The following is a 13677-nucleotide window of genomic DNA, read 5'->3' as shown; positions in this document are numbered from 1 at the left end:
AGGGACTCTGGTCCACATTGCTTTAATTTTTTTGCGTCTACTAGACCCAACTTTCACCCTCATTATGTCCCCCCCCCCCCCACCCACTGGCTCCTATGTCCCCCCACCCACTGTCCCGGAGCAACGCCCCTCGTGGTGTTGTCGTCTCCTCGGTCTGCACAACAGGGCGGGAGACCTCCTCGCCTGCTCCTCTGGTTCCCCGCCCCTTTATCTTCCAGCGCGTTCCCCCCCCCCCTACGCCAACCCGCAGGGGAGGAGGAGGAGGGCGCGAGAGAGGCGTCTCTGTTGCCGCAGGATCTTCGGGGCCGAGTCCCCCACCTGCCTCTTCCTCTGCAGCTCACGGAGCAGGAAGTTCCCGCGTCGTCGGAGGCGAGCTTATTATTGTCACGTGACTCGGCGCGGGCAGCAGCCTCGCCAGCCGCTCGGGTCGAGTTGGGCAATCCGCGCTGAGCGAAAGAAGAGGAGGAGGAGGAGGGAGAAGCCGGGACCCGCTCGACGCCACCGCCGCCACCGCCATGAGGAGCGCTCCCCGGCGACGGCGCGGCGTCCAGCTCGGTGCTCTGTGGCTGCGCGCTCGCCCCTGCCCGTGCTGAACACCCATGCAGCGGCTCCTCCATTGCGAAAGAAGCAGCGCCTCTCCTGCAGGGACGGCGCTGGCCGCGTCGGCGGGAGCAACAGCAGCAGCGGCGGCCGCCTCAGCCGCGTGATTCCCACTCCGCCCCTCCGCCGCTCCGCCGCCGCCCTGCGCGCCTGCCTGCCTGCCTCCCGGCGCGAGCTGGATGGTGCTTCTCCCGGCCCCGCCGGTGCGGCCGGCGGCAGGAGTACTATGCTGACCCGGGTTAAGTCTGCGGTGGCCAATTTCATGGGAGGCATCATGGCTGGCAGCTCGGATCACGGCAGCGGCGCCGGTGGTGGTGGAGGAGGAGGCGGAGGCGGCGGTGGTGGTGGAGGAGGAGGCATGGACCTGCCGCTGCGCTTCCCTTACGGCAGACCCGAGTTCCTGGCTCTGTCTCCGGACGAGGTCGAATGCTCCGCCGACCACATCGCCCGGCCTATCCTCATCCTCAACAAGGAGACCAAGCGCCTGCCCTGGACCACGGGATACGCCGAGTGAGTAGCCAGACACAGACCCCACCTCCCACGGCAGGGTCCCGTCCCCCCGTCGGCTGCCGGTGCGCCTTGGGGAGGAGGCGCGCCCACGTCCCCTCTCCAAGGGCGCTGCTGCAGCCGTGAAGCAAGCCCAGCGCACTCGTTTTCCGAACCGGGGTTGGATGGATGTAGCCTTAACTTCTCCAATGAGAGGGATGCCCATCATCCTGGGAGAACCATAGAACCGTAAAGTTGGAAAGGGACCACTTGGGTCATCTAGCCCAACCGCCTGCAATGCGGGGGTCTTTTTGCCCAACGTGGGGGGCTCGAACCCACGACCCTGAGGGTTAAGAGTCTCAGGCTCTACGGGCTGAGCTGTCGCGCGATTGACTCAGCCCTGGAATGGGGGGCGTGGAGGCGAGGGGAAAGAGCTATTTCAGGTTTTCTGTTGGGAGGGAATTGTTAGCCACCCTGTGGGTAGATCCTGTCGAAGCCTGGTCGCAGGTAGACTCATGTAGTGTGGCTGTGTGTATGTCATCTTCACTTGGAAGCCTCCCCCCTCATTCCTAAATTCAAAATTTACTACCTGTGGTTATGGGGATGTGCTCTGTGCATACGGTATCTCCAACGCCCTGCTCTTCTGGTGTTGGGGTGTAACCTTGAGAAATGCTGCTTCGAGTTAAGCCCTCTTATGTTATGCACTGGGTTGGTTCAGTCAAATACTCTCCCACAAGTGATTGGGGGCAGCTTTCACTTCTTCCGAGCCCTTTCTATAAGTTTCCAGGCCCATAGTTGGCTCCGTTGTCTGTTCTGAATTGGTGCAAAAAGTTAAGTTGCTTTTAAGTCCTATTTATGGTACTTCATCTTATATGAAATCCAACCCTCTTGAATCCAGTAGGTTTTACTCCCAAGTGGGTGTGCATAGAGGTGCAGCCTGACTCTTTAAATATTTACTTGGAAATAAATTCGGTTGACTTTAATGAGACTTACTCCTGGGTGCAAGCATACATAATGCTGTAGCCATAAAGTGCTTATGTTTAACCGGGTCATGTGCATCATGCACCATCTGGTTTTGCAACTCCATGTGTTTCTTTGAGATTTTCTCATCTAGGTCTAGTAATTTTGATGGGGTTATTAAAAGGGAAGGGAAATGAAAAGTGGAAAGATTGCCCTTTGAATCTCTCTGTTCCTCCCCCCACCCCCATGTGCAGATTTCACCCAAATACTGTGTAGCATTTTGTTCTGCTGTAGATCTGTGTTCTGCAAGTCTCTGCATTGTTTATTTTTATTGATGCTGAAGGGGTTTAGGAAGTGTTGTGAATGTATGGGGGAGAGGTGGAGGCAGAGAGAAAGAGAGACTGGGTGCTATCTTATTGTTTTGGTAATGAGAGACTGGCATTTAGTGCACACCCCCTTTTCCAGGCCTGTGCTGCGAAGATGATGGCTGGAGTGTGTGTCATTGATCTGTTCCATTCTCAAAATTTTCCATCCTCCCTGCACACGAATCACTCTCTTGCTGTGGAAGCAGGATTCAGGAAGGTGGAATGAAGGAGACTACAGTAGCTTTTCGTGCATATATCTTCCTCCGGATTCCAAACTTCTTCAGTTTTAAGTGCTGCATTTCATTATTCTTGTGTTTATTGTGTGCTTTTAACATCTGAGTGGAAGGCTTACAATGAAGCAGTGATCTCCTACAATAAAATGTGTGGATTTTGTTTGCAGGGTGCATATTTTGATAAGATGGGAGGGAGCTGCAGCTTTTGAACTGGTAGCAAAACGCTTCACCCTCCCCCAGGGTGTTTTTGGGATAGATTATGTTACTGCAGCCCTGGACACAAATGAAAATGTGCATTTACCTGTGATGAAGTTTGCGCAGGCAGATTAGGATGATCTCTGATCCTGTCCAACTCCTTATTAGGTCTAGGCTAGCTATGCTGTGTTGCATTCAGCAATAACCAAATTGAATCTTAATGAGGTATTTTATTTGTTTCCATTCATAATGCTTATTTATAAATTGAAGGCTCTCTAATGGTTAAGCAGTAAAAAGGGAGCAAACTATAAAATGATCTGTTAGCCAGTTCAGAAGGAATACATTGTCTAATGAAGTTAGTAGTCAATCTCTCAATATAGTGCTGCAGGATTAATGGTTGAAGATTTTTGGCATAATCCAGAGGTTAAGCAACCACTTAACTTCCCGTCTGAGTGGTTACTTAAATAAATGATTACCGTAAATTTCAATGGAATTTTACTTACAGTTTAATTTAGCATTGCAGGATTAAATACGATGAGAGCTATGATTGCATATCTCCCCTCATCAAGAAGAAAAAGATATATTAGAACTCAGATTAAGTCCTGTTGAGTTCATTGGGACTTGTGTGTTTTGGGATATTGCTCCCACTAATGATAAATCATATACATATTTGCTATGTTCACCAGTGAACAGTATCACTTCACCCCAGTGAAGTTAGGGCTTTAGGTCTCACCTGCACAAATTCTCTGTAATGTGGGTGTCATACGACTGTTGCTATCAAGAGCACAAGGAGTCAGTCAATGTTTATATTATTATTATTATTTTTTTTATTAAAGGTTTTCTCAGTTTACAAAGACATGGGCAGTGTCTCTCATAGCATTTTTACAGATCGGTTTCAATTGTTGAGACATTGGGGAGGAAAAGGGGGAGAGCGGTAGATAAGGGGAGGGGGTGGGGGTAGTGTGACAATGTTTCTAGTTTACTTAAAGTGTGTTGGGGGGGGGGTTGTCAGCATCGGTTGTGCAGGTTCTTTGTTGTGCATTTGTTTTCCTTTGATGGTGAGAGTTGTTGGGGTTGGCCTAGGATGTAGTTTTCTTTTGTGGTTGGCTGTGGAGGTCTGTTTTATGTGAGTAGGGTGGGCGGGTCAGGTTAGCCATATTGATTTGTATGCTGTTGGTGGATTTCTGCAGTCAATGTTTATATGTACTGTAGTCTGGATTAGGTTAATTTGGATTATGATGACTTTTTTCAGCAGAACTGGGGAAGCTATGGCACTCCAAATGCCCCCAACCATTGGCCATGCTGGTTGGGGTTGATGGGAGATGGATTCCTATCCTCTGGAGGGCTGCACGCTCCCCCCCCTCGTGTTTTCCCAAGTACAGTGGTACCTTGGTTTAAGAACAGTCCTGTTTACGAATGATTCGGTTTACGAACTCCGCAAAACCGGAAGTAGTTTTACCTCGGTCTACAAATGGAAACTGAACGGTTGAAGGGCACCGGCGGCGGGAGGCCTCATTAGGGAAAGCGTGCCTCGGTTTAAGAACGGATTTGGTTTAAGAATGGACTTCAGGATTAAGTTCGTAAACTGAGTTACCACTGCATTCTAATATGTGTTGTGATTATTTCCTTGCTTTTCATTACAGGCTCTAGGATGGGGAATAAAGAGATTTATGCATGTTCACTCGAAAGATAACCACATTGCTTGCAATGAAATTTAGTCCTAAGAATTAGCCAGGTGCCAGGTGTGTTTTGCAACTGGCACGGGTCCAATTGCGACCACATGGAGATCTATGGATGCCAGGTTGGCAACTGGGGAAAGCAAAATGTCGCTTAGAGGAGGATCTGAAATATTTTTCTTGAAGCTTGAATTTGTTTTATTCTGGATTGCTTCATTTGATGTTTTAATGTGTTGTAAACTGCTTTGAGATTTGTTCTTTAAAATGTAAAGCGATAAACAAATGAAATGATGAATACTACTACGTACCGGTACTACTAAGTTCCACTGCAAACAAAGAATGGCGCCTAGACATTCCATTGTGGCGACTGCAACCTAGGGTTAAGGTGCTATATCTTGAGTTTCTAACACTGCATCAAATGGATTGTTGTGTGTATATATATGAAATGCCCTCCAATTTTTAGATACTGTACTTTGTTGAACTGCTCTTTTGTGTACTTTGTTGGGACTTGTAGTCTATTACCTTCCATATTCTGTTTGTGATTGAAGTTGGTTTTCCGTAGAAAACAAAATCTCACCCCAGGGTCTTTTAAAAGACTAGCTCAGAAACCCCTCTCTACCACTATTGGTATGGGTTCTGCAGAAGAATCACAAATTCTTACTGTACATGCTACTTCATTATACTGAAGATTTCGCCTGGGAGACCAACTTCTCTTGTAGTTGCTTTGTCAACCAGATGAATTGAGTTCTATTAAGCTTTGACAATCTGTCCGCCCCTTTCTGTATCGTAACAAGAGATGGTTATTTCTTGCTGCTAGGCATTTGGTTTTATTCCTCGGGTAACTTGTAATGATCATCCAGTTTTGTGTCGCAAAACAGAAAATGCTTTGTTTCAAGTCTGCTATGGGGGAAAAAAGTCGTTTTAAGTATTTGTGGACATGTATTGTTGAAGTACCAGTATTAGTAACTTTAGGAAGGGAATGTGACCCTGCAGAATTTTTCCTAAGGGCTTCCTTGTAACCAGATAATAAATTGAGATGGTATTTTCTTTCTCTTTTGTTCTTTTCCTTCCTTTCTTTTATGTTAGACTGAAAAAAATGTTTATATTTTTACTCTGAATCTTAAGATAAACTGTAATGCCCCATATGAGTTCTTTTCCCCTCCCTTTAAGAATGTAAGACTCATCGGTAAATCCAATTAAAATTAGTGGCACTAACTTGAGAGACAGAATGCTTTTAAGATTATAATAGCTTTAGGACAAAGTATTGACCTTGCTGAAGTAAATGCAGTTTTTGCTATTTACTTCAGTATCCCAAATTTGCACTGTTCTTCTTCTGCAAGCATGGTTTCTACATTATTTTTGGAAGGACAGAAAGCTGGTGTCTAGACAGTAATTCTCTATACCACAGGCTTGCCGTGTGGTGATCTCCAGCCCTTAATGGATGTAGGTGTAGCATTGCATAACTGTAAGCCTGTAAAACACAATGCTACTTGGCTGCAAGAATAATTTTGTGAAAATAGTGAGGAACCAGGAGACACGTATCTTTTATTAGGTGCTGTGTGTAGGCATAGCTTTTTGTGTTTTCTCATGTAGATGTTGTTAAGTAAATATTACATATTAGTGTATATTACATAATAGTGTATTATTTATTACATAGCATATTATTTATTCATTTATTTATTAAATTTCTATGGCACCCTTCACCTGAGGATCACAGGGTGGTTTACAATATACAACCGCGAAAGCAAAAATAAATAAATCAAGACTCATTTTGGGGGGGGGGTCAGCCATAATTGGCACTTTCCCTGGAATAATTCCTACTGTCTTGTCCTTTTATTTGTACCCTCAGTAGAATAAACAGTTGTGTTGTGCTGCCCCCCACAGTCAACTTTGTGATGTCTTGGCATCTTGCATCATTATGTGATGCCCTCCTATGTGCTACATGGAATCTGGCTGGGTTGAATCATATAATCTCATATTCAGGACATAGGAAACTGCTTCCTACTGAGCCAGGCCGTTGGTCAATCTAGCTCAGTATTGTCTACAATGACCGGCAGTGGCTCTCTGGGCTTTCAGGTAGGGAGTCTTTTCCAGCCCTACCTGAAGATGCTGGGGATTGAACCGGGGGCCTTCTGCATGCAAAGCAGATAACTCTACCACTGAGCTACAGCCCTTCCCTATTCATGCAGGATAATCTGACACCATGTGAATGAAAAGCATTGAATGCATGGAGTATGATGGGAAGCGCTGCAGAAGAATAGTGACAATGGATTTCCAACAAAAGTACCCATTGCAAAGCAATATTGAGCTTCCTGTGCTTTTCAGATATCATCTCTGTACTGTATGCTGAAGAAAGCCTGGAAGTGCAGTTCAGAAAGTGGCACACCTGCTAGATGAAACACTCACTAGTGTTTTCTTTTTGTTATAGTTTTCAATAAGGGAGGCAAGTGGAAATTTACTAATACTTTACCCTTCCATCTTAAACTTCAAGCAGATCCATTTACATTTAGGAGTCTAAAATCTGTACTTGTTCTACTGTGCCCCCCCCCCAATAAAGGTATTTACTCACATTTTAGTACACTAGTCGTTAACCATTTACCATTGATAGATCCTATGTCTATCAAAGTTTAAAGTGGTTAATTGTGACCCCTCATCTTATCTAGCCTAACAACTTCCAATCTTTTTAACTTAGTAAAGAGCTGTACCTTTCCACTGACCCATAAATATGATTTTGGCGTGTTCCTGTCTTGGGCGCACAGATAGAAATAAGTAGGCTCAACCATATATTTTATTTGCTTTGTCTAACCGACAGATTCTGGTCCAGAGCTCTGGATTCCACTTAGGATTTTGTGTTTTTGGTCTCAAAGTCATATGGTGCAGAAACACCCAAGTTTTAGAGTGCATTAGTAGAGTTAAATGTATTAGTAGTCATTTTGATGGTGCTATCAGCAACGGAAAAAGAAAGCAAGGAATCTAATCACTATTGTTTGTATCCAATGTTAGCATTTTCTGTGGCGATGAAAGTAAAAAGTTGAGTGAGAATCATTTTTAATTTCTAAAAGACTTGTGAAAATTGGCTTGCTGGTATCATGTAACACTAAACTATGGTTTAATGCTATGTGTACAACCAGAGAGGAGCTCTGCACATGAGATTGCACAGTCTCTGCCTCCCGGCATACCTCTCCCAACATGGAAATACTGTTTGTCCAGTGTTTACTTTTATTTTTTAAGAAACCAGGCTTAGCATTATGTTTGAACCAGATACTGTGGCTTTAAGCAAACTGGTTAGTTAAACAAGCTGGTCTCATAACCCCCAAGTTTTTGGTGTTTTAACAATGCCTTGTTTGGACTGGCCTTATATTGTAGCTATGTGAAACACTTACCTTTGTGGATGTGTTAATCTAGGTAAAGGCAACTATTTGCTTTGTGGTCTTATTTTTGTTTAATGTAACAAGATATTCAGATATGCCCCAGAGTGCAGCTTTCCTCTGTCTTTTTCTTTCTTTCTATAAACACATGGTCGTTTCTATGAACAGACAGTCCAGCAATTCATTGAGGGGGACGAGGTACGTTGCCATCAACCCTGCTGAGTCACTTTCACACTTTGCACTGCAGTATATGTTGCTCACACAAGGATAGATCTTCCATCTGTCACATGAAAGAGGTTATGCAAGTGTGATTGCTGAACTTGGTCTACTCGGAATGGTCTTTAATTGAACATCGTTTTTTGTTTTTTGTTTTAATGCAAGGGATACCAATTTAATGCCACATCACTTAAGGATAGGACAAAAATAATCAATATGAATTGTGAGATAATAGCTGTAGCTTTCTTCAAAGTACTGTGCTTTAGGATTGGGCTATAAGAATGCTTAGCCACGTAATACAATATTTATATAAATTACCACTTTACAGGAAGCTATAGCTTGCCAAGAACTTGTTTGCTAAAACATCATAATGCTTAGTAACGGTTCTCCCTAGTTTTGCCAACTAACTTGTTTTGGCTTTAAAGGACACGTAGCTTTTAAGCAGCAGAGAATTTGTAATATTATTTACAGTGCTCTCAATATTTGAATTTTCATTACCATGGAGAGGAATCAGTGATGTTCCGTGCCTAATATTTTACACATAAAGCATCTGCTTTGCTCCCCTATTTCCAATTGTATTCCTAAGCTAATGTGTTTATTTACAGAATTTCAATGCCATTTCGCAGCATAAGAGTTTTCTGGGTGGCTTCAATAAATAAGACAATTTAAATGTAAAATAAAGCCTAAAACCAAGATCTACATAAATACAGCAATGGAAAACTCATGGATGACTTTTGAACACTGGAAGGGCAAGATATCTAAGACAGGACTAGATAAAATTATAATTATTTCCTTAAAATTAAATTTGTGCACACAGAAGCCTATACAATTTCTACATTCATAGGAGTTGTAAGTAGGGAGGTGCAGAAAATAACAAAAGTGTGAAACGTTACTTCATCCATCTGTAGAAGTCCTTTGACAGTATTAGCAAGCTGTATAAACTGTTACTGTTATAGTCTTGGGCAAATTGTCAAAAGCTTTGTTGGAAATCCATACTTCCTCACCAAAAGCTCCTGTGTAAATTTAACATATCCTCTTCTGTATCTGTTAAATGGTAGAAGAAAAATCACACAAGAAATTATCTGTGCGAGACAGGGAAAGCAGTTGAGACTCTGCAGGATCCAAGTGATACCAGTGCTATTAAACTTATTTTTTAAATGATCCGGAGTCAGAATGAGCAGTGAAGTGGCCAGATAATCAGATGGTCCCTGAATGGATTCAGAAGCAGATTGTCAAGAATGTTGGAATGGTATCTCCAAACTGAGTGAATGAAAGTGCAAATTATATTTAATGCAAGTAAGTTCACTGGGACAGAAGGAAAAGAAATCTTCCCATGCTCTGAAGAGGTCTGAACTGGTTGTGAATATGCAAGAGAGAGAGAGATAGTTAGCACAGCTGTACAGGTGCGGGCAAATAGGAATTGGCATCCAAAACAATCAACAGTGTTTTGAATGTTGGGTAATTCACTGAAAGTGTTTACTCAGTGTACAATAGGGGTTGTAAAAGAAAGAAAACGGCAGGTTAGGGATAAGGAAAGAGTGAATGAGAATGACTGCATTGGAGCAAGATAGACTCGAATGTTTTTTTGGGGGGGAGTATAAAGGGGACATGATGGAGGTTTGTTATAAAATTATGAATTGGCGTGTTTTACCAAAATGTATGTGAGCAAGTGGCAGATAGCTAAGTAGGAATGCATTGGTTTGAAAAATGGGAGAGCACACTCTTTGACTCTGTTATCGTGATTGGAGCACTTCCCAGTGAGATTTAGACATGCAGTCTGCCATGGGGTGGTGAGCTTATAACCCACCCCATAGGCTGATGGATTCCTGAGAGCCTTGGAGAGTTTACAATCAAAGCCCTTGTTCTGTGGGGAAAGGAGTTAGGCAGTTGACACAACAGCTCCTAAATGCTCACTCCCACTGAACAGAGATTTTTTTGCTTTGCTAGGGAGTTGTGGGCAATGAAGCAGGGAGGCGCCTCCAAAACGAATCTGACTCAACATTAGAGCTCACTTCAGAGCCCGTCGTGATGACACCAGTGGAGAAACACCAGTTCCCCAATAATGTTCATGCATTATAGTTTATGTGTTGTTATTCATTTACATGAAGTAAATACAGTGCCACCCAGTATTAAAACTTATTCATGATACCATATCTCTCCAGCTCGCAGTAGTTCTTTGAAACTGGTAATCAGCTGCCATATTATATTAGCGTAGTTGAGTGACAGTCAGAATATTTCATATATTCAAAACTGTAGTATATTTCTCAGGTAAAAAGGTAAAGGACCCCTGGACGGTTAAGTCCAGTCAAAGGCAACCATGGGGTTGCGGCGCTCATCTCGCTTTGAGGGCCATGTGGCCAGCATGACTAAACTGCTTCTGGCTCAACGGAACAACGTGATGGAAATGCTGTTTACCTTACTGCCACAGCATTACCTATTTAGCTACTTGCACTGGTATGCTTTCGAACTGGCAGGAGCCGGGACAGAGCAATGGGAGCTCATTCTGTTGTGGGGATTCGAACCGCCGACTTTTTGATCAGCAAGCCCAAGAGGCTCAGTGGTTTAGGCCACAGTGCCTCCTGCGTCCCACTTATATTTCTAAGAGTGACTCAACTGGGACCCAAAACTGTCTCTTTGCATAGTGGCTTGGGCTGAAAACTTCAAAATATTATGCACAATTGTTTAAAAGATGTGGCCTAACTTTTGAGGCCACATTTTACAAATGTGAAATAACCAGTGGAAGAACAATAAAATGTCTAGTTAAAATAATCATTTTATCATTGCAGACTGGAATATGTAAGTGATGGAAGTGGCTGATCTGTATCATATTCCCTATGTAATATGCTGACTGATTTATTAGACCAAACTGCGGTCCTCCAGATGTTTTGGCCTACAACTCCCATGATCCCTAGCTAAGATGGCCAGTGGTCAGGGATGATGGGAATTGTAGTCCAAAACATATGGAGGGCTGAAGTTTGGGGATGCCTGTATTAGGCGATGTTGGTGTTAAGCTTTCGAGGGTCGTGTGATTCCTATAGTTTGCACATTAGTTCTTCTTGCTCTTCTGTATCAAGGGTGAGCAGACTTCAGGCTTCTGAGATCTACTTTGTGTTGTTTTTTTTTTTTTTACTAGCAGTGTTACAAACTCGGATATATAAGCTAGGTGCCAAATGGCGCCATAAACCAAAGTTAAAAGTCGCCAGAACTGGATGTTGCCATTTTGGGGAAAGATGGCTCTAATGTCTTATTTTTCGAATGATGGACTTGACTGTGATTGATTCTCAGTTAAACAGATGACAACCTTGAGCTAGGTTAAGTACTTTATTTTAAGAACTTAAAGGAGAAAAGTCACTTTATCCAGGGACCGTCCCCATACCTGTCGCCCTGTTCCTACCTCTTGTTCTTAATGGTGGCACAGACCATTCATAACGTAAGAATAGTCTTTACAGCTATGAGCAGGGCAGTAGGGGGGGTGGGGTAAGTGAAGCTACAACAGTTAGCTAGAGTGTTGTTCATTGTTTCTGCTCAGACTGCACAGAGAAAGCATTTTGGTTCCTGAAATTCATACTGACTGTGCAGATGACTGATAAGAATTCTACAGGATGTGGTATTAGTGTATGCAAACAGTCAAGATCCAATGATCCCCAGGCATGTACCTCCAGATGGTGGATATGTCATGTGCCGTCCTGGCACCCAGGCATCTTCACTTGGTTGCGAGTGGCTGGTAGTCAAGTGCAAAATGTGCCTGGCGCCTGACTAGGTACAGAATAGTTTCTCAGGTGAATAGCTATGTGCTAAGGAGTCAGGAAGAAGGGTTCCTCTGAGCGCATGTTTAACCCAGAAACCTGTACTCACACGGAACCAAGCTCACAAGACCTTTCACACAAAACAGACACCTTGTTCTTCCTCCAAGTGTCTTTTTTACAGCAGCTAATTTGGAAGGAGGAACGGACTTTTTCATTGTTGTTACTGAGAATTAAAAACCCATTGCAATCTACTGCAAAATTACCCAGTAGATCCTGATCTGTCTTGCCTCATTCCCTGCTCTAGGTTTTTTTTTGAAAAGTCTCAACAATGCAGCCTTTTCTGCAGGTCCCACCGCCTCTGTTAGAACCATATCGAGAGACTTGCATCTATTTGTGGGGTTTTGAATTGGCCTATGATAAAATGCTGTTTGGATGGGATTTATTTCGAAACTCATTGTCTGCTTCTACTTGGAGTCATTGAAAAGGAGCTTGTGAGCAAGTGGACTGAAACAGTGACTTGGACCCCCTTTCACATGTTTGTAACAATATGTCACAGTGAACTTGATCTTAATCTTGACACTGCGTTTTCAAAGGAGTTGCAGGTATTTCATAGCAGTTTAATTCTTCAAGCATTCTTGCAGGTGGAACACGGGAGTGGCCTCCATAAATGGCAGTATTAATGGGTGAGTTGTGCTGTGGAATCTGTTCCTGAGCATGGAATGTTGGCTTCTGATAGTGTAACTTTTGGTGCTGGATTTGGGCTGGCACCTTACACAAAACCTCGAGAAGGGTACTTGTTTCCCAGCCTTCCTCAACTTGGCTGCCTTTAGTAGGTATTGTTGCATTCCCAACTCCCATAGTCAGTGGTAATTAATTATGGGAGTTGGGAGTCCAAAATATCTGGAAGGATCCAGATTGAAGAAGGCTTCTTTAAATGTGGTTTTGACCTTCAAGATTCTGACCTTCAAGATTTCTTGATAGGCAGCCAGAGAGTGAATATTAGGAGAAAGCTTTTGTTTTGTATAATGAGTAGCTAGAAGAGTTGGCAGCTCTCCCTCTCATCCTTCCCTTCTCTGTTGCTGTACTTGAAATCTCTTACTGTGTCTACCCTGTAAGTAATATACTGCTTATGTGTCCCAGTTGTCATTACGGATTTATGACTGCTTCATATCAATTATTGCTACTTCATGTTATCTTCCTTGCTAAATGGCTGCCTTGTAATATTGTTTGTCAGTGCAAGCGAAATGAGACGTTATCCTCTGAGAATGGCGGCTCCGAAGAAAGAGAGTTTATAAAGTTGTTGTTAACACTTTGATTTGAAATGGCATGAGGAAGAAAGTTGGTTGCAGTTGATAAGACGTCTGTGCCAGTAAACATAGTCGCAGTACTTCATTGATTATTGCTTTCCACATATCCATAGGATTGTTAGCTAGTAGCAAAACGTCAATGATGGTACTGATGCAGGTGGATCCCTATAAGTAGAAAGCCTGGTCTTCATGCAGCATTGCCAGCGGTACTTAGAATAGAGTGAGTGCCTGGAGGTGGTTGGAGGATGGATGGCGGCTAACAGATTGAGGTTGAATCTTGACAAGACAGAAGTACTGTTCTGAGGGGACAGGGGGCGGGTGGGTGACTCCCTGGTCCTGAATGGGGCAACTGTGCCCCTGAAGGACCAGGTGCGCAGCCTGGGAGTCATTTTGGACTCGCAGCTGTCCATGGAGGCGCAGGTCAATTTTGTGTCCAGGGCAGCTGTCTACCAGCTCAATCTGGTACGCAAGCTGAGACCCTACCTGCCCGCAGACTGTCTCACCAGAGTGGTGCATGCTCTAGTT

At 43.8% G+C, this 13677-nt stretch overlaps 1 protein-coding gene across 2 annotated transcripts in view; it reads left to right on the top strand.

Moving 5' to 3' along the window:
- Positions 1–240: 240 nt before the first annotated feature.
- Positions 241–13677, top strand: part of PPM1H (protein phosphatase, Mg2+/Mn2+ dependent 1H) — a 90421-nt gene continuing 76984 nt past the window's right edge. Inside the window, exon 1 of one of the 2 annotated variants that reach the window (XR_009558260.1) lies at positions 241–1110. Coding sequence is in view for 1 of the 2 variants with exons in the window: in XM_035126644.2 (XP_034982535.1) it covers positions 827–1110 (284 nt within the window). In the remaining variant the exon portion in view is untranslated. The remainder of the gene's footprint in view (positions 1111–13677) is intronic. The other variant, XM_035126644.2, reaches the window with a different exon arrangement.

The sequence above is a fragment of the Zootoca vivipara genome, chromosome 10, assembly GCF_963506605.1.
Source record: "Zootoca vivipara chromosome 10, rZooViv1.1, whole genome shotgun sequence".
Taxonomy (NCBI): Eukaryota; Metazoa; Chordata; class Lepidosauria; order Squamata; family Lacertidae; genus Zootoca; species Zootoca vivipara.
The sequence above is the reverse complement of the archived record's forward strand: the minus strand, read 5'-3'. Positions and strand labels throughout refer to the sequence as shown.